At 40.8% G+C, this 25583-nt stretch overlaps 4 protein-coding genes across 11 annotated transcripts in view; 2 read left to right on the plus strand and 2 right to left on the minus strand.

Annotated features, from left to right (window-relative positions):
- Positions 1-2807: 2807 nt before the first annotated feature.
- On the minus strand, positions 2808-5297 carry foxl1 (forkhead box L1). The gene has a single exon (XM_061283188.1). The coding sequence runs from the start codon at positions 5045-5047 to the stop codon at positions 4112-4114; it is 936 nt and encodes a 311-aa protein (XP_061139172.1). The 5' UTR covers positions 5048-5297; the 3' UTR covers positions 2808-4111.
- A 2152-nt stretch (positions 5298-7449) lies between these two features.
- Positions 7450-10332, minus strand: acd (ACD shelterin complex subunit and telomerase recruitment factor). 6 transcript variants are annotated; one of them, XM_061284030.1, is made up of 3 exons: positions 10178-10331; positions 9915-9949; positions 7450-9391 (listed from the first exon to the last, which is right to left on the minus strand). In XM_061284030.1, the coding sequence occupies exon 3, from the start codon at positions 9309-9311 to the stop codon at positions 7740-7742; it is 1572 nt and encodes a 523-aa protein (XP_061140014.1). In that variant the 5' UTR covers positions 9312-9391; positions 9915-9949; positions 10178-10331; the 3' UTR covers positions 7450-7739. The 6 variants fall into 6 exon arrangements, with proteins under 6 accessions (XP_061140014.1, XP_061140012.1, XP_061140015.1 ...); XM_061284028.1 differs by lacking the exon at positions 10178-10331 and adding an exon at positions 10043-10148; XM_061284031.1 differs by lacking the exon at positions 10178-10331 and having other exon boundaries at positions 7450-9118; positions 9242-9391; positions 9915-10146.
- A 163-nt stretch (positions 10333-10495) lies between these two features.
- On the plus strand, positions 10496-18812 carry gan (gigaxonin). The gene is made up of 13 exons (XM_061283358.1): positions 10496-10651; positions 11609-11839; positions 11958-12072; positions 12200-12550; positions 13233-13301; positions 13429-13580; positions 13883-14004; positions 14356-14468; positions 15018-15167; positions 15521-15657; positions 16045-16179; positions 16564-16673; positions 16753-18812. Exons 2-13 carry the CDS (start codon positions 11655-11657, stop codon positions 16923-16925), a joined length of 1812 nt encoding a protein of 603 aa, XP_061139342.1. The 5' UTR covers positions 10496-10651; positions 11609-11654; the 3' UTR covers positions 16926-18812.
- A 1375-nt stretch (positions 18813-20187) lies between these two features.
- cmip (c-Maf inducing protein) overlaps positions 20188-25583 on the plus strand; it is a 28007-nt gene continuing 22611 nt past the window's right edge. Inside the window, exons 1-2 of one of the 3 annotated variants that reach the window (XM_061282870.1) lie at positions 20188-20691; positions 20753-21140. In XM_061282870.1, the coding sequence (XP_061138854.1) occupies positions 20823-21140 (318 nt within the window). In that variant the 5' untranslated portion in view covers positions 20188-20691; positions 20753-20822. Of the gene's footprint in view, positions 21141-25583 lie in introns of all 3 variants that reach the window. The other 2 variants (XM_061282868.1, XM_061282871.1) reach the window with 2 other exon arrangements.

Raw genomic sequence — 25583 nt, forward strand, 5'->3', positions numbered from 1 at the left:
TGTTGATGAGGAGCCTCTGTGGCTGTACAATGTGCTGGAGTGTTTCAGTGTTTGCGTTGTAGTTGGAGCTGCCTGCACTCAGTGCCGCGTATAAATAAACAGCGGTCACATTGACTGCACTCTGATTGGCCATTCTGTAACAAGCTCTGGAAAAGCCAGTTTGCAATGTCGCAGCGTGAACAACCTCCTCCATCTAATTAATACCAGACCTTTGCACAAGGGACAACCACGTCATATGTATTGGCATATTCATGCTCATCCGAGTAGATGTCTGAATTAAAAAAAAAATCATGCGGTGTTTAAAAAAAATAAAATGATATCCCGATAATGTCTTTAATCAATATCTTGCATAAGCATTTTTTGGGACTTTATGTGTCACCTTCTGGAACTGCCATGTGACTGGATCATGACTTCACTGCTCCTGTTTTTTTTTTTTATATCATCCACGTTTATCTAAAAAGTATGATGTATTTTTTTCTTGTATTCACGTTCAAAATGTCTTTGTTCCAAAATTATAGCTACAAACTTCCTGAATAATGAAAGTCTTCTCAAACTGACCCAATTAATTCAATTCAGGGCTGAAAACATGACTGTATTCTCATCAATGACCCCTTTAATATAATCTCTTCTGAATGCATTTTTATTAGCTTCACTTTAAATGTTTTAACTCTCCTCTTTTACTTGCTTTTTGTTTCACAGTAGTTTTTAATGTTGCTAAACCTGAAAAAGACCACAAAGGCAGTTGATACCTACATGATAATGTAATTTTTATTTAAATTTACTATATTAATCAGTAATGTTGAATAAAAAGAGGTGAATTTGAATACTTTTGTTCATTTAGTTGCAAAACAATGCCACATACACAACTTTTGGGACTGAAAATCAAGGTGGTCATTAGATGTCTTTCCACAATTCATAATTTGACATGAATCAAACCTGAATCTGATTCATTTTTTTAATTGACTTTAACACCTCTATCATTGTCATAGCAAAAAATATATTTAATCCCTTTCCTGAAGGTTCAATAATTACAGTGCTCGGTGACACTGTGACACACCCGCTGTACTTTTTCAACAAAACGGATACATTCGGTGTCCCTCTAACATTAACACAGTCAGCAAACATGTTGGAATTGTACAAGAGCAGCTGTACAATATAAATCTTAGGTAGTTTGTTTTAGCTTACTGCTCAAGATGCAGTGAGGTCGTGAGCATGTTTACATATGTGTGTACAGAGGGGGTGGTGGCCCTTAGTGACGAAGCTCCGCCTCGTCGTTGGATTAAACGTCAGGGTGGTCCCAGTCATGGGATGGTAATCCTGCTGTCCCTTTAGCAGTGTTCATACAAACACACACGCTCACATACACAAACATAAGTATTCATTAAACATTTATCAGAGTAAACTTTTGACACAAAATCAAATATTTTCACATTTCGGGGTAAATATTTCGTCTTACTAAACTTCTCACACGGATTTCATGTTAGCAATGGATTCTAAAACTGACTGCATGACCGTTATCCAATTACAGCCTTGGTATTAAGATATTTAAATCACAACAGGTTTCTTATTATGATGAACACAATTCCCTTTTAGATGTGTTGTCAGCTTTTCTGCAATTGTTTCTGCTATTGATAAGGTTGCGACAGCTTGGGTTCTCGTTTCAAACGCCACATTTGATCGTTCTGTCCGTAAATTCTTTTGAAGCTGTTTTCCTCAAGGTTTTTAGAGGATGTAGCTCGCCATCCAACTCCCCTGATGACTCTCTTCCTCCTCCTTTCTTTCATGAAGTGTTCTCGAGTAGCGGTCAATCGGTTTTGGCCTTCATCTGTATTCCAGCGTAGTCCGCTAATATTCTCAACATGCCATGGTGCAACCCCTGCTCAAGAACTTGGGTCTTGAATTTTACACCCATGTCCAAGATGGTGAAATGATCTCTCATGTTTCATGACAATATTAGAACCATAGTGCTTATGTTGCATGATATTAAAAAGGGTTCCCACAATGATAACCAATATGGCAGCCCTTTTGTGACGTAATATGCAATGACTTGGTCCGTGCATTACCACCGTCTGTAGACCAAAATATGAAAATATGATTTTTACTTTAAGGATAGCAACAAACAAAGAAGCTGGGTGCATCATCAGAAATCCCCCTTACAGCAAGTTCCCCCTTTCTTTATTATAAGGTTTATTATCATAAGGGCTATTATTATAAGATTCTTTTTGTCGAAATTAGTTCATGTGTCAGCTTGACCCATATTTCTCATTGGTCATTAAAAAATAGATTTCACTTGTGATTACATCAGTCTGTGTGCCATAATGAAACATGATTGGCTGAGAATTTGTTTTTAGGTTACTCCCAATTTGCACATGTTGACTCTGTATCAAGGAGAAACAACAATTCTGTTGTTTGATTAGCAATTGATGATGTTCACTCACTTGTTTGTCTTACCTGTTTATATCAAATGAAAAGGTATAGTGATCAAATAGATCCGCAGGTTGTGTGAAAGTTGGTGATATTTTAGATGAGCTATTGCAGAGTGCGAGGAAAAAGTATGTGAACTCTTTGGAATATCAAAAATGCTTGCAATAATTGATCAAAAACATTTATCTGATCCTCATCTTAAACAAAAAATAACAATTCTATATTTTCATAACCACTCAGAGAGATGCCTTGAAAAAATTATTTAAGAATTGATGAATACCGAAAGGTCAAGCAAGCAAACAATGCAAATAAATGAAAGTGTTGTAGCCAAAGCTTACCCGTTGGACACATTTGTTTTCTTATGGTATCTCAAACAAGACGATGATTTATTTATTTATTTTGCCAGTGTTGCATCTCATGAAGATCTTTTACAATACAAACACTCACCATCAGATAACAGTAGCATTTATGAGTCCCTTTCTTGATACAGAGAAGACAAAAATGCAGATGGATGAATGATTTGTTGAATTACTAATGTACACAAAGAGCAAAGAAAGTAACACAGTGATTTTTCTGCTCTATTTCTATAAATATCTGTTTCTCCATTCTTTCCCGTCTGACATTTTAGCATGTTTTGTTTACAAAACACACACACACACAGAAAAAGAAACAATAGTATAAACAGGAAATGTGTCTAACTGTGAGTTGGTCATCTTCAAATTTATTTATTTCAACAAACATTCCTGATTTGCACAGCCCTGCAGGGCCAAGCTTTCTCAGGCCACTGGGTGTCCGAGCTGTAAAATTATATTTAGACAGGCAAACGATGCTGTCATCTGACTGGACTGATTTCATGCGGGTGTTGTAAATACTGCGGAAGTTAAAGTACATTTATCACATGCTGTGGAATTTCAGTAAATTGTATTTCATAATAACAATAATGATACTATCAATTGAATCAAAATTATGTTTTAACTTTTATTCTGAACCTTAAACATATCATATCCTTATTTGGAGAGTTTTCCACAATTGCAAAGTGGCCAGGTTTATCGATACTTCTTAAACTCTGCAAATCAAAGAATGGACCAAAATCAAGTTATTCAATTTAGTGCTCTTTTTTTATTATTATTATTATTATTTTACACAATGAATTCACAGCAGATGAAAAGAAATGGTCATGCATGGATTCAAATCTTACTTGCAGGATTACAAAAGACTATACACAAAATGTAGAAATAGCTATGTAAAATATATGATACATTATACTTTGGAACATGTTATCTTATTTCAGAAGAGAAAACATTATATGAGAGACTTCTAAACAGACTGAGCCGTGTGGAAGAATGTCCATCCATCCATTATCTGAACCGTTTCTCCTCACAAGGGTCACGAGATTGAACGTTTGCATTTTAAAAATAATCTGCTCTGCATTTGCATAGAATTTGCATAATACAGTGATTCCCAACTAGTGTGTTGTGGCAGTGTGCCATGAAAGATCTTCAGATGCATGGAAGTCCAAAGGTTAGCTCAGAATTATTTCATCACTTCTTTGTCCAACCTGTCTATTGCGGTGACAGGCAGACTACAATAAGTTTGTTTGATGGTGTGCCTTGAAATCTAAGACCCCCCCAAAAAGAAATGTTGAGAATCACGGTTTGAATCAATAATATTATAAATCTGTGTGTCACTATTCAGATTTGTAAGGCAGAATTTGATCTGGACAAGAGAGTGACAAATAAGAGCAAAATGGAAATCCCATTTGGTAGAAGTGATGCCGTCGAGTTTCCAAAAACATATTTGGACCGACACCACCAGTACGTTGGCGCTGCGAGCCCAGGTCACCTTCACTTTTTGCAAGGATGCTCTCAATGCTGAACGCCGTGCATTTGTCCTTGCTGGGAACGCCTGATTTTGGAGCCAAATGCGCAAGAAGAGAAGTGGAGTTGTTGTCACCGGGTATTTGCGTCCGCGGTGACCTCTGGTCCAGCTTCCTCCTGTTTTGCTTCACGGCGTGACATCCTTTCTTTCTGCGGCTTTGCTGTTGAATTGAGTCCGGTTGCGTCTCGATTCTCTCTGCGTCCTGCCTCAGGGTCATCTCCACCACCAAGGAAGATGAGCTGGAATGGTCCCTTACGGAGGATGACGAGGAACCTTTAGCGCGCTCCTGTTGACTCTTCACCTTCCTCTTCCTCCGCCGGTAATTGCCATTCTCAAACATGTTGGAGTATTTGGTATCCAGGGTCCAGTAGCTGCCTTTACCGGGTCGACCCTTCTCCCTGGGCACCTTGATGAAGCAGTCGTTAAGTGAGAGGTTGTGGCGGATGGAGTTCTGCCAGCCCTGCTTGTTATCGTGGTAAAATGGGAATCGGTCCATGATGAATTGGTAGATGCCGCTCAGCGTGGCGCGCTGCTCCGGCGTGCTCTTGATTGCCATGGCGATCAGGGCGATGTAACTGTAAGGGGGCTTCTGGGGGGGTTCCTGGCGCGCCGACACGACGCTCAAAGCGGCGGGGACCAGCCCATCGTTGTCTCCTCTGTACAAGTAGATGAGCGGAGGTGCGGAGAAGTTCAGTGCGGAAGCTGGCACGCCGAATCTCGCCATACATCCGCGGTAGAGCGTCATGACGCAAAGTTCGAGCACTCTGGAGTGAGCCCCGGAGGAGAAGTGCGCTTCTGACTCATGTGCGCTACTAAATAAATGTTAATCGCTGTTGTACTTTTGCTCCGTTTATGTTGATTTTTGCGCCGGGAAATAAATTGTCCACCCTAAACCGTCGGTGCCGTTTTAGCCCACCCACATTAATTAAAATTTCATTGCAGCGAACGTGCCCCCCCCGGTTCCCCCACTTAGCTCCACGACCAATCAGGTGCCGCTTTATTTCCTCATCTGTTTATAGAATTAGTCGCTTGATAAGTCTGCCCACCCAAGTTGAATCAAGCTGTGTTTATTTGGAAAAATTTCCGGCCACCCAATACATAAACGCACTGATGTGCTGTTTGAAATTTCACGTCCACCCCTGACGCTGAGTCTTGCTCGCACAGAAAGAACAAGCAAACACCGCAGACTTTTTTTTTCTAGGAATTGCTGTGGGTTCACTCAGACAAAAACGTGGATGGAACGAATGCTATCCATCCATCCATCCATCCATCCATCCATCCATCCATCCATCCATCCATCCATGCATCCATCCATCCATCCATCCATCCATCCATCCATCCATGCATCCGTCCGTCCGTCCGTCCGTCCATCCATCCATCCATCCATCCATCCATCCATCCATCCATCCATCCATCCATCCATCCATCCATCCATCCATCCATGCATCCATCCATCCGTCCGTCCATCCATCCATCCATCCATCCATCCATCCATCCATCCATCCATTGAGCAAAATTGTCTAACTATATTGCAAATATAATGTATACTGGTCACATAGATGCAGGAAAAAAAAACGAGTCTTACTAACTAATGAAATTAAAGAGCGTTATCAGCATTGTTCCCCAGATTTTGCCTGTTCCTACCATTACTTGTTTGTTTTTTATTTATTTGGTACATTTCTCCAATTATAATTGAATGACTCTAAATTTTAACGTCATTGTGTCACTTGTGCACATCAAAAACGTAATTTGTCATTTCTTGGAAATCCTTTAATTGCATTACAGTGTTGGCAGCTAGCATAACACACGAGTGGAGAAGTACAGATAGAGCTACAGCAACGATAATGTTCCAATTACTTTATTGGTAACTAATATAGTTAATTATCATCGTAAGAAGTAATAGACTCGTCTGCACATTGACTGCTTTTATCAAAGCTGGAGGAAACAGATTGTGATATTTTTCATTCTCATTTGTAGGCTACAGTCAGGCCCTGGGCCCAATTGCCTACAAGGACAAATTGAAAAGTGTATTTTGTCATAGAAGCCTTATACTAGGATTTTTCCTGTTTATAGGTCAAAGGAGTATTATAACAACTTTACAAGTGCTCACAGCTGGCTCCTGCTTACATTGGCTGTTGGAAGACTTCAGCGAATAAACCTACAAACTCAGAATGTACTGTTTGTGTCTCAGCAGATGATGATTCAATGTAGCATAAGAAATAATACTAACATGCAAGTAAGGACACAAGACAGCATGCACACTGACTGATGGAACTTCCACACTCTGCATTGTGCAGAAGATATTAGGACTTGCTATGCTCAGTTGCAACTGTTACTAAATTGTCTGATGTGTCTTTCAAAAGTGTATATTTTTAATAGGCTGTCGCATTTTCAACAATAACAATATTCTGTAATAAAATAATTCTAATCCAGACATGGGCGGCAGGGTGATGTAATGGTTACCCAGCATGGGCTGACTTGCAGATCCTGGTTGGTGGCTCGAATGGTGCCATAACAGATTGTTGATATTGGGCCATATCAATATTTTCTATAGGAAACACTGTCATGGTGGGGGATTCATTCAGGGCTCTGCCATTTTTGCTTTTATGTTTGCTGTTCTGTTTTGTTGTGGTTGGTGTGAATATGAACAGAAGGACACTTCATCACTATCCAGTCTGTCGAGACAAGAATGCCTGCTGTTTTTTCTTCCTGCTGTCTGCGTTCTGACGTGCAGTAAATCGGAACATAAGCGACACCTGCTGGACATGTTGAAGAATACAATAATACTGACTTTTCAATAGTATCACGTTGTTACATTTTTTTTATCGATTGCTTTGACCTGTTTATATATATATATATATATATATATATATATATATATATATATATATATATATATATATATATATATATATATATATATATATATATATATGAATTACTTTCATTAGAATTAAGTTATTTCTGTGACCACTATCGGTTTCCTTAAATAGCCTCTTAACAGTTTTGTCCGTTTATGTTTCCTCAACTAACAAATTTGCCATAAGTTCACCTACATTATTTCACAAACAATTTAGTCTTTAATTAACCTACCATACATGTTTATGGAATGTGGGAAGAAATCGGATAAAACATTAAGTACTGGCATGTTTTTAAGAATATTTTATTTCTTCTAATTAAGCAGCATTAACTATGTGTTTGAAAAAAATATATATATGTCATAAACAAAATTGATATGAGCCCCCCCAACACAGTGTATCCTAAATGTTAAAAACTACTTTACTGTAAAGATCTGTAAATACATGTAAAATGAACACAACCATCGTTAAGTAAAATATCAAAACTTTTAAAAGCCTGAAATTGAATGAAAATAGTCACCATGATACCAAAGTGACATTTAAATTAGCTGGGGTCCAGTCAGAGATTTTAAAGATGCATCATTTTCTTTTCGGAACAAGATATTTGATAGCCCACGACAGCAGAGATTTTGCGACTTGAAACTTGCTGAAGTCCTGAAGGTTCTGCTCAGACACCGCGTAAGTGTACGAGAATGGCTCTCCGTCAGCGTGAACGGTGAGAGTTGGTCTTCTTTCACTTTGAACATAAAAGCTGTCTACAACAGTGCCAGAAGTCCCCTCAGCGTCAAACAGCCACGACGGGGGGCTTCCATTGAGCTGAGCCTCACCTTCCTCGGCCGCAATTGCCGTTTGCGCTTCTTGTGTCCACTCCCGTTTTCTCTTTGACTGTCTCTCAACGGACTCTTGTTGCGTGTTCACAAACTCGTTTATAGTCTGTTTGTCTTGAGGAGCAGTGTGACTATTTGCTGTGTCCGATGAGAGCGCTTTTTGATACGGTGGTAAGGAGTAATTGTCGCTTTTGCTGTATTGCAAATCCTCAGGTTGTGGGCTAGTCATGGGAAGTCGGGTACTAGGTATGTCCGCATGACCGTTTCGATCCTGATCACGAGACAGTTCTGTTGCTGGGGACTCCATTGGCATGGATTCCTCGAATACACTTGAGGGTGAAACGCCATTCGGTGGAGGAAAGATTTCCCACGGTTTCTCCAATGGTGTGATGTGCTTATTAATCAAATCTACACATACGTCGTCATCGTACGTGATGCCACAGTTCTGGACTTCTTCCTTGGTGTCTGTAAAATCTGCTATTTGGCGGTCTGCGGCGTGAACACATGATTGGCTGCTCTCCGAAAGCTGCAAATTCAACACTGCGTCCTCATGTGTCGTCAATACTGCATTTGTTTTCGGGCCCTGCATTGTATGACCTTCTGGTATGAGGAGACACTTAATAGGAACACTGAAACACTCTGTGTCATTATCTTCAAGCCGCTCAATGTCCCAGCTGGTGAGAGCGAACGTTTCGGAAGGGATCTCTAATGATTCCGCAATCGATGGCCAATCCGGAATTATTTCCTGAGACGAATCCTCAAACGTTTCTTGTACTATGTGATTCTGCCATTCAACTAGAAGCTCAGACAGATTTAAGTCATCGCGGTCCATTTGGGAGCTCTGTGTTTCCTGGAAAAAGACAATCCTCCATGTCTCCAAGATTTTCTCCTGGACAGAGACCAAAGATGTGCAGCAGGGCGTAATGACTCTGTCTAGAATGATTAACTCTGTATACATGCTGTCGATTAATAAGAAGAACTTGCATTGGGTCGGTTCTGCGCTCGCGTGAAACTTCAGTTGGTAGTTGCTGATGCAAACGACGTTATTGACCAGACCAAAGAAAGTTTCCCGATGCTCCGACTCCTGAAGACGTTTCCATGCAGATGGGGTGAGAACGGAGGAGATCTCTACTGTACCATCAGACAGAAAGATCAGGTCAGTGGGCTCTTCCTGGTTTTGGGCCTGAGATAGAGACATCAGACCAATGGAGGTAACAGAAGCCCTTAGTTTTTCGGTCGGGCTTTCCTTCTCACTGTCATAACTCTGGATGAGTTTCTCAATCCACGGAGACAGTGTGTCCTGCTTCGGAGTCAAGGGTCGCATGTTTGAAGATTTGGCTTTTTCTTTTGCTGTCCCGTTAAGCAATCATTGAAGACTTACTGAATGAAGTTTCATCAGATGATCTATAGGACAAACACAGTAACACAAACATAATAATTATCATGGTATGGTTCTCACCATCATTTCACATGAAAGGGACACAAAAGGCATGATATTCTAGTTCTCATTAACAAGCTCAGTGTTTTTGGATAAGGATGCAAAAAAGTTATTTTGCATAAAAAGTTATTTTGTATTCTATCCATTCATTTTGGAGGAATATTAATATAAAATTGATCCCCATGAGCCGACATAGTTGGCGGAGAGTGGAAAGCCTCTCGGTTGTGCAACTTTGGCTGTTAACAAGAATATTAAAGTGCACATTAATTTTGCTGACCATGAATCCCTATTAGGTGAAAACAGAACGTGACAAACCTTGCCAGGAAACAATATGCGGAGCATCGTGCTTTGCTAGTGAAATGAAAAGCAAGACATGTATGACGTCGAGGTGGTCTTTTCAAACTCATTCCCGGGTAGAAAGATATTGACATTTTCCTCGTCTACTTGTAGCACAACGATCAGCAGCGCAACATGCGCCAAAACTCTTACCGGAAGTTCATCCCGTATTCGTTCTGTGGCAGAATCTGGGAATAAGATAGATATACTTTACATTGCATTAGTTTTGTTTACTTTTTAATTCCTCGTGATGGTGCACGTTTGGCAGATAGTAAGCGTACATCAAAAGAATTGTAACGTTCCCGTGACGCAAACAATAAGGCTCCATTCAACTTTGTCCATGACCCCTCCACCCCCTCCCTTGCATCCACGTTTCAAATTATAACCTAGTATACAGCTTTCTGCAACCGTCTCACCTTTTAAAGCGTATATAAAAAATAAAAATAAACAGTATTTGACGACTGCAATCATTTTATGTGTGTCTAAAGCGCTGATTTAGAATACAAACGACACACGAAAAGTTAAACTAGCGTATTTGAACGTTACTCAGCTACGTATTTCCGCCACGCCAATGGTGTGTTCAGGTACAGCAAAACTCCGTCTATAACAATGTTTTCAAATTACAAAGACCGACTTGTTTTAGAGCGTTATTGTTTGCAAGGATAACAATAGTAGATGTATGAAATAAATATTTTCATTTCCAAATCTACTCGTGGTATTGTATTTTGTATACAAATAGGATAATCCATTTTCCTGGGGCTTCGAATGCAGCACAAGTCATGTTGGGTTTTCTCAAAACGGTGTGAAGTCAAGTGTGCGGACTAAAATGTTGTTCGGTTACAGGACAGACTGCACCCATTGGTAAAAGTGACGCACGTTTCTATCTCAAGGTAGGGCATATCTATTTTACACTTGAATCTTAATTCGTTAAAAAAAGACCTAGTAAGTTTCGGACATCTGCAAACACAGCTCCTAGCTAGTGGAATCAATTCAATTTAATCACATCAATATTGACCTCTCGTGTGAATTATAGATTGCTAACAATGTTTCATTTTTTCGGGAAACCGGTACAACAAAATAAGCCTAAACCCCCTGTTGACAAAAGTCATGACATTCTTTCTTCTAGTTGACATTCTACCGACTCGCAATCTTGAGTATCCACTACTGACAGTATTCGTGGTACGGTATTTAGTAATAACTGTATAATAAACCCTATTTTGTCAGTCATGTCATTGTTGTTTTTGTAAGCGACTCCCGTGTAGTTCATGAAGGTCTGTTTGATCTTTTTGCCTGGCTGGACGTCATTCGTGTTATTTTAAGGAGAGCTACTTTTTTTTCCCCGTACACATTTTAATATCGTTCTTAATAAAATGTCCATGTCATACGTTTGTACACCAAACATGTCTAATCTGTTATTTGGTTAAGATTCATAATGTCTTCGTATACTATGTAGGGTAGTTCTTTTTGTTAAGACAAATATAACATTTATAAGAAATATAACATGTATAACATAATGATGCTTTAGTATTTCAGCCACTACTTGAAAGTGTCTTTTTTCGGTCTGTAACTCAGACTAACCTAGCTGTCAAATTATTGGATGAGAATTGATGGGGTGGTTATTATGTGAGCCACTTAAAAAGGTGGGGAAGACTTGAAGGACAATTTGCTCACATAAACATTTCCAAAATTAGGCAGATTTCACACTTGATGGCTGGGCATAATATATCCCATTTTATAACAGATTCCTTTTGAGGCAATGTGTTTGTTATGTTGTCATTTCCAACTTGTTTTTGTTTACTTGTCATTGAGCTATTTCTCACAATAGTTGATCTGCAAACTGTCATTAGTAAACAGAATTCGAGAGTGTACAACCAGACGGCTCCGAGTCCAGAAATGCCAGATTCAGCGTCAAGTGATCCTGGTTCAAGGGTATTTGACCCTCAACATTCCCAGAACCTCCTCAGAGTTCTTCGTACCTTCTGGCAAGAGCAAAGCTTCCATGATGCACTGCTGGTGGTAGACGGTGAGGAGCTTCCTGTCCAGAAAAACATCCTGGCTGCAGCCAGCCCGTATATCCGGTAAAGCAACATATATAAGTAGATATATTTTAGCCTTATTTCACGATTAGTAGGTCTGATGGTAAAACATATGTGTCTATAAAGTATAGAGTTGCTCATGTTAATGATTCTATTGTAGGACCAAACTGAACTACAATCCTCCAAAAGAAGATGGCTCAGTGTACAGGATTGAGCTACAGGGGGTCTCCATGCCCATCATGAAACAGATTCTGGACTACATCTTCAGTGGTGAAGTGAGTGAAAATGTTTTCAGAAGCAGTTTAGATTTCTGGTTCCTTTTGTTTCACTTGGTACTTCCTCGCCCTGGTCGTTGTTTACGTTCCTGTCTGTGCTTTAACATTTACTTGACCTCTTCTACAGATCACTTTGAGCGAAGGGACCATCCAGGACATGGTGCAAGCATCTGACCTGCTCCTCATGACTGAGCTCAAGTTGCTGTGTTGCCAGTTCCTCGAAAGCTGCATCACAGCAGAGAACTGTATCGGCATCCGTCTTTTCTCCCTCCATTATTGCCTTCACCACGTCCACTACGCTGCCACCGAGTACTTGCACACGCATTTCCGCGATGTGGCGCTCACAGAGGAGTTCAGGGAGTTGCCTCACAACCGACTCTGTGAGGTGCTGTCTGAGGAGAAGCTTAACGTCGGTAATGAAAAGCATGTTCTGGAGGCCGTGGTGCGATGGTTAGTCCACGATCCAGACGCTCGCAGGGTATGTGCTCGGTGATATCGGACGTGGCTCACCATTTCTTTTCTAGTTATTACAGGTCACCCGTTTCTACCAAGGATCGATTCACATGCACATGCAATGACTTATCCAATATGGGTTTGTTCACATTCGTGGGACTATGTTTTCTATACCGTCCTAGCCAGCATTCTGTTTGTGGGTGAGCTAGAGTGTGTCCCATCTGACATATCGGCGCGGTCCATACAGTATGGAAAAACTATCCGACATTTCCCATTTATGGACAATTTAGAGTTGTCAGTTAACCTTACGTGAATGTTTTTGGAAATCGGAGTACACCATAGAAAAACCACGCAAGCACAGGGAGAATTTGCAAACTCCAAACAGTAAAGATTAACTGACTGTTCATCCTATTGTTTAAAATGAGGTAACCCACACTATTCTCCACTGCTATTTTCCTCTCTAGCAACACCTCTCTAATTCAGCATAGTTTAGAGCAGGAGTTCTCAAACTTTTAACACCAAGGCCCATCTAAAAAAAAAAAAGAATAGCTCTCCATATACCACTGTCATGGCCCAAAAATGAAACACAGTAGGAAAGAAGTAAATAAATGAATACAGAGTTTGAGGGTTTAGTCCTAAAAAAATGCAGTGATGTAAATACAGAAGTTAAATATATATATATACATTTCAATTTTGTGTAATTGCAGGTCCACATGAAAGAAGTGATGTCTGCCGTGTGGTTGCAAGGCTTGGATGCAAGCTACCTGAGAGAACAGGTACCGAAACACCCCACACTCTATGTTCACTCTGACGATTCAGTTTATTATAGGTTTCCTTGCCGTACAGATATTTCTTGACAGGCCAGATTGTCATTTGTGTGCATGTGTCGTCGTATCCTTTTAGGCCATGGGAGAGCCTCTGATGAGAGAGGTGATTAGAGAGCACTGCCAGCCAGTTCTAGGAGAGAGTCAGTTGCAGGGCGAAGCTCTTCTTGCTGCTTTCAAGCCTCGAGGTTACTCTGAGTGTATTGTTGTCGTCGGCGGAGAGGATCGAAGGTGTGATATTATGATATATACATATATTATGGTATAATATATTCAATCATAACTGCATAGTAATCATAAAATGTAATCTGATCAACTATTGTGCTAAAATAAGGTTTGTTGTTTTTCTTTTGAGCTGTAAAAAAAAATCAGCTCATTACATTTGGGTGTGTGATTGCGTTTAACTTTGGGCTGCACCATGTTACCCAAGTCTGCAAAGCTCAGAGCTTACCTTAGTACTCTTAGTGTTAAAAATAGTTTGTAAAAGTAGAAGTTACTGTAGATCAGTGCAAATCTGTTTGTTTTCCGTCCAGGACCAGAAAACCCACGGCTGTGACCCGCTGCATGTGTCCACTCTATGACACCAACCGACAAGCCTGGATTGAGTTGCAGCCTATGAGCATTGCCCGTGTGGGTCATGAGGTGGTCGCTGCTGGTATGTGACAGGTCATACCCATTAGGTTTTACGATAATGTGTCAAATGAGTATAGTCTGAACCTGTGATTCTCAACTGGTGGATCGGGACCCAAAATGTTTTACTATTTTCCTTTTTTTTTTTCCCAGACCAGAGGCATACTTTGTTCCCACAAAGAACCATAGTCACTAGTCATAACTATTCTGTAAACAAATACAGTAACAGCTCAGATTTGCTTTTGGCAGTAAATCTAACTCATTTGAAACAGAGTTTAAAAATGTATGTTAATGGACATTTCAAAGGTTTTATTGAAACGAAAAAAGAATTGATTGTTCTTAACTTCTAGAAATGTTTTCTTTTCCTGTGTTTTAGAGGGATTTCTATTTGTGGTTGGTGGGACAGACGAGAACAATATCGTCTTGGACACTGGTGAGAAGTATGACGCAGACTCCAATACATGGAGCCCCATCCCCGCAATGTTACAGGTATACTGACCAATTCCTGCGTTTCTTCAAATTGCTCACCTCGTTTCTTTTCACTCAGACATAAAATAGTACAGGCATTTTATGTGAACATTCAAGGTTTTCGGGATAATTTCGATGAAAAAGGGAAAAAAAAAGAAAACATTTTAGAATACGCGGTTCGGAGAATGAGAGCGAGAACAAATATATCATTGAAATATCCGGTTTTATCGATAAACTGTTTCATTGCCAGGCTCAGTCTGTATTTTATCTTTTGTTTATAGACCATACTATCTGATGGAATTACAACTGCCATGCCATTAGTTGGCATGGTGACATTTTGAGGCTTGAGGTTTTTATGACTGTCACCACTTGCCAGGGATCAGAGGGTGAAGAGCGTACATTGAGTTTTCAATGAATGGACAAGGCATACCTTGGAAGTTTAAAGGGAAAGTCAACCCCAGATTTTTTGTAATGTGAAATTTGCCTTTGCACAGTGCAAACACAGTGTTCTGTTTCATTGATATTCCACAAATAAAACGTTAAATAATGTCATGATGCTGATTTATGCAGACTCGTCAGAACTTCGGCATGGTGGAGCTGGATGGTCTAATTTATATTCTTGGTGGGGAGAATGACGAAAGTGAACTGACTACTGTGGAAGCGTTTGACCCTCACGTCAATACCTGGAAGATGCAGACCAGTATGACCATGATCCGCAAGGTAACGCACCTTGCAACAAAGTACAACATGTGAATGTTATTGAGCTGGTAAGGATTTGAACTTTAATTGTCCCCAATTTTCATTTGAGCACCTTCCAGTTAGTACATGAATAAAATACAACTTGCAATGATAAAAACCATGAGGCAACCCTCATAGTCAAGAGTTTCCAGGTTTGAAACTCAGCTCAAGCCCTTATGTGTGGAGTTCTCCCTATTCTTGGGGGGGTAACCTTTGCTGCTCAGTGAGCTACGGGCTTTTCATTGCTCTGATATGGCACCGAGAATCGGACTGCCTGTGCCCAAATAATGCATCTTATGTATACACTAAATCTTATCTCCCCCCCCCCCCCCCAGGTGGGTTGCTATGCCACTATGAACAAGAAAATCTATGCCATGGGTGGCGGTTCCTATGGGAAACTTTTCGACTCAGTTGAATGCTTTGACCCCAAAACCCAGCAGTGGACAGGACTCTGTCCGCTCATGGAAAGAAGGTAATGATCTGGTTTTGCGTCAGCTCATCTTAAGAGTTATTTCAAGCGTTTTCCATGTTGAAAGGATACGCTAACACTAACTAACATGCACACACACAATTAACAACTTCTTCCCCGGAAACAGGAAGTGGCCTCGAAGTTAGATTTGCTTTTGGTTTATATCCCAATTTAATATTCCCAATACACTGCTACAAACTATGTACAAATAACAAGAAATAAAAACATGATGTCCCCCGGGTTAATGACGCGTGTCGATCCTGAAGCTGTACACTTCGTATTGCTTGGCAAGGTAAACCACACTTCAAATTAACTTGCGATATACTGTACCCATGCCCTGATGGATGGGTGGGTAATGTATTTCAAACCAAAATCTGTTCTATTTGTTAGGTTTGGATCGGTGGCCTGTGGCGTCGGTAAGGAACTCTACGTGTTTGGTGGAGTGAGAAGTCAAGAGAACGACAACCCAGAGCAACGTCATATGATGACCTGCAAGTCTGAATTCTACCATGATGACATGAGGAGGTTTGTATAATGCGGACAGCTACTCAAGTGAAGTGTCTTTTGACTCAAGTTAGCTTGCAGTAACGGCAATTTCTTTTATTCTTGTCTTTAAGAGGGGATACAAGTAGTTTTTGAAAATCATTTGAAATGATCGGTTTAATATGTGCTTGGACCGTACAGATCATATAGGCACACATACCTCTTTTTACTGGGAGCAGCAGAGCGCAACAAGCAGATGGAATTAAAATTCCATCTTCTTCTGCTTATCCGGGGTCGAGACGTGGGGGCAGCAGCTCCAGTCCGAGTCCCTCCCAGATGACCGAGCTTCTCACCCTATCTCTAAGGGACTACTACTAGAAAAGATTTACTCGCTTTTAACCAGTGTGATGATGTGGTTTTGCGCAGATGGATGCTCCTGGATGAGCAAAGCCTATGTGTCCAGACGAGCTCATCATTCGTCTATGGTGCAGTTCCCATCGGAGGCAGCATCTATGTCGTTGGAGACTTGGACACCGGTCAGTGAAGCGCAGCCACGGTGAACGAGCCAATGCAAGCTGATTGATTTGAATCATCTGACCTGTTGTGGACGCACAGGTACCAGTTTCGACTACATCCGCGAGTTTCGCCGCAGCACGGGGACCTGGCATCGTACCAAGCTCATGCTAGCCAGCGACCTCTCCAAAACAACCTGTGCCGCACTTCGGATCGCCAACTGCCGTCTGTTCCGCCTTCAGTTGAACCAAGGCATGTTTCGAATCAGAGTCTGAATTGAGGAAGAACAAAGCAGTTGGTGCATATCGCTTTCACTTTTGCACACTTGTAATGTATACCCACATATGACATGTCTGGGTTTAGGGAATTCCAAAACACTGAAGTATTTAAGTGGCTAACTATGCTTATTACTAGGGAGACTGTTTGCAGTATGCAGTTCACGCTGTGTGACTTGGTTGCAAAAACGATTGTTTCCTTCTTATAGCCTGATTTGATTTATTGATGAGATCAAATGCTTGGTTTTTCAACCAGATATATTTAGTCATGGTTTTTATTTTTTTAATTTTTTTACTTCTAGTCTACTGCTTGATGGGGGATTTGGGTAAGACTGGGGAAAAAAAGCAGATGACGAACCATCATTTTAAAAACAAGCCAAATGATTGTGTCTGAACATTCGTTTTCTTTACTGCTTTTTGTCTACATTATTGTGTAAAATGTTGAGAAGTGGCACCACTAGGAAATTTCGAAATACGGCTTGTGAGCAAAAGGAAACCGTTAATGTCATTTCTGAGTAACTAAACAGGCATAACGTCAAAGAATAATTAGAAAAAGTCTGTTCTGGGTACCACGGTGGCCTTTTTGCTACCTTGTCTTCCTCACAATTGAAACGTTCTGTGTTTGAATTGTTTCTCAGACCTTCCTTTGTGGAGTTTGCCTATTCTCACCGTGGCTTTTTATTCGACTAGCTTCATCCTACAGTGCAAAAACGTGCTCAGGGAAGGTTAATTGAATGCTCTCAATTGTCCGTTGGCGTGAATGTGAGTGTGGTGATTCGGTTATTCGTATTTGTCGGCAACCCAGTTGATGAAAAGTAGTGTAGAAAATGGATGGAAGGATGAAAAAACGCTGTATCTTATACACACACACACGCACACAAGTATACACAAAAACGGATGGATGGATGGATGGATGGATGGATGGATGGATGGATGGATGGATGGATGGATGGATGGATGGATGGATGGATGGATGGATGGATGGATGGATGGATGGATGGATGGATGGATGGATGGATGGATGGATGGATGGATGGATGGATGGATGTTACATTAGCAATGGTATACTAAGGAGGGGGTGGGTACTGCTGTATTGTTTTCAATATTCCTTGTACACCGTTTACTGCTACATTTGCACTCTGGGTTTCTTAAGTTACTAACCCAAGGGTATCCAAACTCAGTCCTCAAGGGCCCCTGTCCTGCCTGTTCTGTGTCACGATGCCGCAACACAGCAAGGTGTCATGGAAAACTGGACATGCCTGCACTTACCTATTTAAACTTGGATTACCACCACTGTGAAAATTGTGCGTTAAATTGACAAATTAATTCCAGAATATATGTCTTACTTGGGTGCCACTTTGGAGACAAGCGCCTACATCTGTATCTACACCTCACGCTCAAAGAACAAACATATTAAAGAAAATTGCCGAAGAAACTTGTAGCATAGCAAAGCTGTTGGGGTTCTTATTTTCATTCCATCACATGTGCGCTTCCAGTAAAGCTGTCAGCAAGTCCTTTAATACAGGGATTGTCAATCGGTGGTACGCGGGGTGGGCAGTGGGCAATTTCCTCTATTAATCTTGTAAGCGGCATGACGTGAGGTAAGAATTATGACTGATGAATAGAAAACACTAGACAGTAGCCCATTTCACCTGCGTTTTACTGTTACTGTAACGACAGTGATTTATTGTTCTGTTCTTCCACATTGGCACTTAATTATGCGGCACAACAGTAGAAGTCTAATCTGATAGTGAGGGTTTTAAACAGTTATTTTAGACAAGTGGACAAAAACATTATAATGTTTAGCTTGTATGAATGAATATGTTTCGGAAGATGTAGCCTGGTGTACTGTATGTCAAGGGAATTAAAGCACCAAAATAATTAACATTTCTAATCTCTCCTTTGTTTGAGGTTTTTTTCAGATGATTTTGGATCTATGGATCATTGTTTGCCATATCATGTTATCGCTCAAATGCAAAGTGACATGCATGCACGTCAGTTTATGTAATTCAGTGGTTTTAAAAATGCAAATTGTTTGCTCCTATTCCCTGCCATCTACACAGAATCAACCTACCAGGCTGATGGTGAGTTACTTCCCTAAATGTTAACCCTTATTTGGATTTTTTTCATTCTAGAGCTATCATCTTTAAAAAAAAAAATAAAAAAAATAACATGGTACCCAGATGTAATGAAAGAAAACCCATTGGACACAGAAATAATGAAAATAATATATCAAATCTGGATTATCGGACATGGAGGAAGCTATTGAATGAGTTATCTTGGGCGATCAGAAAGAAAATCATAGAAGAGCATATTAAAGATAAAACCTCAAAGACACTCTCCAAGCACCCATGTTTATGTGACTACAGTTTGTCATGATTATATTATTATATACTTATAATTGTCTGAAATTTGAGATCCACGGGACCATAGCCAACCTCCCTATTAAAGGTAAAGGAGCCCAGAATGACCTACAAAGAATTTAGAGGCTACTCCAAGGTCAAGGTACATTAGTGGCGTATCACACCATCCATTGTGAATATTCTGGGAGATGACCAAGGAGGGCACCACTTTTGAAAAGAAATCATTAGAAAATTGCATGTTGACAATCTACAAATCTTCTAAGAGAATGTCTCATAGAGAGACCAGACAAAAGTGGCTTTTTTTTTTCTGCCAATGAACATGTACAGAGAGCAGACCAAGATAAGAACACTGTTCTTCGTTAAGAGCTTTGAGTGAGTTGATTTTTGTGAACACATGCGCAAAACGTATTGCACTTTATGTTGCTTTGCTGTTTGCAGTTTTGCGTCAACTTTGAATGTGATTTGTTTTTATGCTTGAGCGCTTTGCATGGGGAAAAGAAGGGCTGTGGGTGCCCCCTTTCAGGTGCACGCCCCTGGTGTATTTTTACGGTTATCATTGGCCACAAATTCTTCCTAGTAACAAACGACAGAAAAACACCAGACCAGATAAATAAAACCAGAACCTCTGTAAATGCGTAATTACGTTCTTTTTATTTGCTGCCTGTGTTTTGGTACATCATTTCGGGATTGTGATTATAATGAAGGAATTCCTTTGTTTTGGTTGACCTCGGATCCTTCCTTTTTTTTAAATATATATATATAAACGCAACTGGTTTTCATTCTAATCAAACGCCTTGCGAGAATTGCGGAGGATGTAGAAAGTAAAAGAGGAGGTGGTGGAGGAGTATGCAGGCTTGGGCATACAGTCAAGCGCAAAAGACACAAGAAGAAGCCTCATCCGCTTGCCGATTGACGTCAGTCCAGTATCACATGAACCGGCGGCGACCAATCGGCGCGGCGCTGCTGGAGAGAGCTGGCTCATTTACAGCAAGATAGGGGGGAAAATACGGAATAAAAGGGAACCGAGCCAGTGAGCCTGTAATGAGCACAAAATCCCAGGGAGGAAGCGAGACCCGCCGCAATTGGACCTTTCTTTGCTTTTCCTGCTACTCCCCCCGTCTTTCTATCGCTGGATTATTCGTTTTGGCTCGGCGGCGGAGCGAATGGATAAGGCCATGGCCCTCGCATATTGAATCGCTCATTGGCAGCGGGGAGGGGAGTCGAGACGCGCACCGCGGACACATTTCATGGAGCATTGTGTGGGGAGGAAAATGGTGGATTGTTTACAGTGTCTCATCAAAACCTTGCCCTGTGTGGATATCCTGTCATAAAAGTGCTCGACGGTTCCTTTAGCGCCCGTCTCGGCCTCGTCTCTCCAGTCGTGTACGAGCACCACTCGATAGGTAGGTAGGTACCCCCTCCCCCAGCTCGATCAGACACTGCTCATTTTTCATATACATGTAGGTAGGTGTCTTGTGTTGGAGATCGCGCTCCTCGTTTTGGGAAGAAGAAAAAAAGCTTGGATTTCTGGATTATGGATTTCAACAGCGCCGGCGGAGGCAACGAACTGCACAACAACCAGTTTTATCAGTGCGAGGAAAGCAAGCCTTTATTGGGGGACATGTCGGAGGGGAATAATAACGCCAAAGTTGCCGCGGGGCCGTGCAAGAGGAGCCTGCAACATTGCAGCAGCAGCGGAATGCGCTACAAGCTGCTCCACGAAGGAGACATCCAGGTGTGCGTGGTCAAACACCCTCGCACCTTCCTCAGCAAGATCCTCACCTCCAAGTTCCTGCGCAGATGGGAGCCGCATCACCTCACGCTCGCGGACAGCAGCCTGACCTCCGCCACCGTGAGAATCTTCATATTCTAACCCCGAGTGTGCGTGTGTCGTTAGAAAAAATGCTGCGTCTCGCAATCCACGGGCAGCGTTGGTGTTTGTCTTTTCTTGTCTGGACGCAGCAGCAGACGAACGCCAAGATTGTGCACAATCTGTTTGACGCAGTTGGTGAGAAAGCAGCGTGTCAGCATGTTAATAGCACTGACATTGTGTTTGACAGGAGCGCACCTTCTGAGTTAAACACACCTTGCCCATACCTGGAGCTCGGAGGGATTTTGCTTTTCACACGGCCTTCGTCTTGGCAATTTTTGAACATCACTTCTTTCAATATTCCTTTATGGCCGACAGTGTAGACCACTGGCTCGCACACCTCCTCGGGTTTGAATGCTGCTCTGGCCTTTCATGTGTGTTTGCAGATTTTCTTGGGATTCATTGGCTTCCTTCCATATTTAAATAGGGCTTTTATTTTAATTGTGTTTGGCTGTATTTGCTCTGCAATTGGCTGTTGATCAGGTCAGGTCCAAAGTCAACTGGGAACTCCAACTCCCCACCCATCGTGGCCCTGATTGGCAGTAAGGAAATTAAGTGGGTGCCTTCATGCTTCCTTTAGCTATTCAAGTCTGTAATTCATTTTCACACCATATATCCTGTTCAAGGAGATCAAAGCCTGTGCCACACTGACTTGGGACCGTCATATCAATATTCAAATACAGTAGTGTCTGTGTCCATGAAAGTATGATTATTATTTTTGCAAGTAACTGTAACACCATGTCTGGACATGAACACTGTGCCTGAATACAGGAAAATTGTGTTTAGAAATGAAATAGAATTGAAATCTACTTGGCTCGAAGCCTATCCCAGTTAACTCTGGGCCGGGGTACACCCGGAAATGATCACCAATTGCAGGGTACATACATATTAAGGCATTCTTCAAAATTGGGGTGTCTACCCACCCAACAAAAATCCGATTCCCCTCTGTGGATTAATCACGCTTTTGCAACATGGAAAGCGGCATTATCTTGTGCAGTGTCTTCCACCGGGCTCCTTTCTTGGTATACGGAAAACAGTGTGATAATGATTCATCTTATTTTGTCTTTTCTTCAGGAGGAGTCAAACTCCCCAGTTGCTTTTGTAGCTACTGTCATGAAAAATCCATATATAAACCGCACTAGACTATAAGGCGTAGGGTTCAAAGCTTGTGCAAAAAGTAGCGTTTTATAATTCGGAAAATACGGTAGTTCCCCTGATGTTAGGGGAAGCGGTGGATGTCAGCAGGGATACGCTTTGAACTCGCTAAAATCATCCGGACAATTAAATATAGTTGTTTGTTAAAATCCATTAATTCACCAGTTGCAGTTCATAGACAAATAATCACTCTCACGTTCTAATATGGGCAATAGAGGCTGGGTTTACACTGCAGGTCCAAGTGTCCAATCCCAATTCAATCCATATTACCCCTTTCTTTCCATTTACATATCAAGTGATACATTCTGGAACACATGAACAACAAGTGCGGATGCTGAAATTATACATAAAAAAAAAAACTTCTCAAGCATCAAAACTGGACAATGAGAACATGTTAAATAAACATTCCTAAATAAATTTGCATAAAGCCAAACGGTAATATTGTAAAGAAACTTTATTATTTACAAATGCAAGTGACTAGTTCGATGAAATACATTACATTTTGGAAGTAAATTGCCCAACACTGGTATATATAAAAATATTTTCTTAAAAACAAAAATGTTTTACATGAAGATTTTATGTAAACATTAACTGCTTCAGAGAAAGAGGGGTTTGCAATATGGCCTGAAATTCATGTCATGGTAGTAATTAAATCTTTTGATGTAAATAGGTAGATATTTTCAGTTAAAAAGTCAAAACATTTTCTACTCGCTCTTCTCCCAGTTCTTTTCGTTCAATTTCTGCATTTTCATGTATAGATGTCTGCTTTTTCAGTATTTTGGAACGTTCTGTCCATTACTTTTTTCAAGTTCTTAGGAATCTTTGTTATCGGAACAAAAGAAACATGTCGATTCAAATATTTTGATCTTGTGACATAAACATTCGTTTTTGAGCTTTATCAGTTTCGCTGTCGGGGAAAAAAACGTGAACTGTCAAAATGACAATTTTACAGAATTCAAAAAAACCCCATCAGCTTATTTGAGTTCCCAAGCACTTCTTCATTCAAGTTGTATCATACCTTATATTGCTTTTGCACACACCCAAAAACTAATATGCTAAAAAAATAATGCTGGCATCCATCAAAACAGGACAAACCCAAGTACCCTCACTCAAGCGGGTCTGACGAAGGCGCACCCTGACGCCTCACTCACACCGGAGTTTGCCAAAGTCCCTGAAATAATGTCCCAAAAGCGTATCAATGTGAATGAAAGGATGGCTAGTTTTTACAAATAGCTCTCTTTTCATCGCGTGAACTCAACTCTTCAGCGTGCACCCCCTTTCCCCCGTGATCTTGTGGTCTCGTGGGCGGAGATACCCGGAGTTGATCGCCGCCGGTGCGAGTTGCAGTCCGTTCCGCGGAGACACCGCGCCGCAGCTGTTCCGCGCCCAGTGTGAGCGAGGCGTGAGCGGAGTTCCCGCCCGAGGCACCTGTCTCTTGGGCTGGAGCGCCATTCTGTAACTTTTTGCATTATTATTTTTTTCTTATTTTGATCAGGTCATATGTCTAATTTATCCAGAGATTTCCTTGTTTGAGTGTGTGTGTGTGTGTGCGTGTCTGCTTTTTACTCAAGCTTTTCTTTGTGTCAACCAGTCTGGACACAGTGATCATCTGTGATCTTTGTGTTGACTTGTCGGTGACATCACATATTCATTCTGGTAGAAAGTAACAAGCGGAAATTACGTATATCCGCATCATGACATCGTCCGTGCGTTGCCATTTTCATTTTTTAGAATGTAGCGAGTAGCTCTGTCCGTTGAGGCATGCAGACGAGTTCTTCTGATTGTTTCAGAATTACGAATTGTGACTTTAGCCCAAATATTGTAGTAGTCATTTATATATATATATAAAAAACAAGGAACCTTTCAGAACATCTAAAATGTTCTTCTTTTTTTTCTTTTTCAAATCCAGCTAGACACCAAACCAGGCCATGGTGTTTGTGTGAAAGTTGTCCATGTGAAAAGATTGTCAAGTCTGCCATCAAAAACCAAATGCGCATCACATTTACGTAAGAGTGATAGAGCGAGCACACGCTTCCTGTGTTGCGAGGGGCTCACAAAAGGCCTGAGATGAAAGGAAACAGGGTGCGGCACAAGCTTAAGGGGCTCATAGTAGGAACATTTAACTTTTGCAAAGCCATCACAGAGATGTTTTCGTTGAATCAGCTTTGTCACTAAATCATAAGAATAGAGTACTTTTCAGGCTCCTTGCAAATGTTTATCCTCATCCATGTGGTTTGTTTTCAGTCAAATGTCTATCCCACATAATTGACAATAGGAGAATTGCATTTGACTACCTTGAGTCTCAATAGTGGTTGTACAATATAACTCTTAGTGTAGTCATAATGCACTTAACTACCCAAAACATTGGTTAAAAAAACATGGTGGTACCTTTCTGACAAAACTGCAAATGCCCCATATTCAGGCTTTGTTTGCTGCAATAATAGAAAAATGAAATAGCTTGTGAAATCCTGGAGCGACAAAATGAGCATTTTTAAATGTAAAAAAAAAAAAAAAAAAAAAGAAGAATGTGACATCTATTTATTCCCTCCGAATCAGTTTGCCACACATTTTATAAACATAACACACCACTGCCCAAAAAAAACACAAGTTGCAAATAAAAGAAGACAAAAGTCACAATTTAGTAAATTTAATATTTTCTCCCCCAAATCCATACTATTGATCAGTCTACACAATTAATAGCCAAGTGTTAAAATTGGCTTGCTTTGTTTGATGAATGTTAATGGTTAAACAAATTTGCTATTTTTGGGGTGTCTTGAAAAGTGACTATATGGAACTTTCTGCTTGACGCCAGCGATATGCTTTGATACAGTTCCTTTATTAGATGTAATAAGTGTGCGGTTTAATGGGACAGTACACTGGTGCAGTGAAGATTTTCTTTCCTTGGGGTGGTAGGGTGTGATCAATACACCACTTTTCTCCCCAGTGACCGTGTATCCCTCGACTCTATCCCCTTCTGACACGTTGGTTCTTGTTTTGGTCGTCTTTAGAGTGCTTATCACTTCTTTTGTCCAGCTTGCTGGCACTTATCGTCTACCATTTTTTGCATTTACTCAAAGGAGTGATATGTTTTCCATACTAGTGCCAGTACTTAATGGAAAGAACATGTAAAGTATCCCCATCAAACTCGGATAATTATAGACCGATTGCTCTGGCAAGTATATTATCTAAAGTTCTAGAGTGTATTTTTAAACACCAAGAATATATAACAACTTCTGAAAACCAGTTTGTGTTTAAAAATGAATACGGTAC

Source organism: Syngnathus typhle, linkage group LG7 (genome assembly GCF_033458585.1).
Source record: "Syngnathus typhle isolate RoL2023-S1 ecotype Sweden linkage group LG7, RoL_Styp_1.0, whole genome shotgun sequence".
Classification (NCBI taxonomy): Eukaryota; Metazoa; Chordata; class Actinopteri; order Syngnathiformes; family Syngnathidae; genus Syngnathus; species Syngnathus typhle.

Coding starts and splice junctions, on each gene's coding strand:
- acd (XM_061284027.1), bottom strand. CDS start 9,311: ATGCGACCCTTGACTCCGAAGCAGGACACACTGTCTCCGTGGATTGAG.
- gan (XM_061283358.1), top strand. CDS start 11,655: ATGCCAGATTCAGCGTCAAGTGATCCTGGTTCAAGGGTATTTGACCCT. Junction 13,581..13,882: donor GTCGGCGGAGAGGATCGAAG/GTGTGATATTAT, acceptor TTTTCCGTCCAG/GACCAGAAAACCCACGGCTG. Junction 16,180..16,563: donor TACCATGATGACATGAGGAG/GTTTGTATAATG, acceptor GGTTTTGCGCAG/ATGGATGCTCCTGGATGAGC.
- foxl1 (XM_061283188.1), bottom strand. CDS start 5,047: ATGACGCTCTACCGCGGATGTATGGCGAGATTCGGCGTGCCAGCTTCC.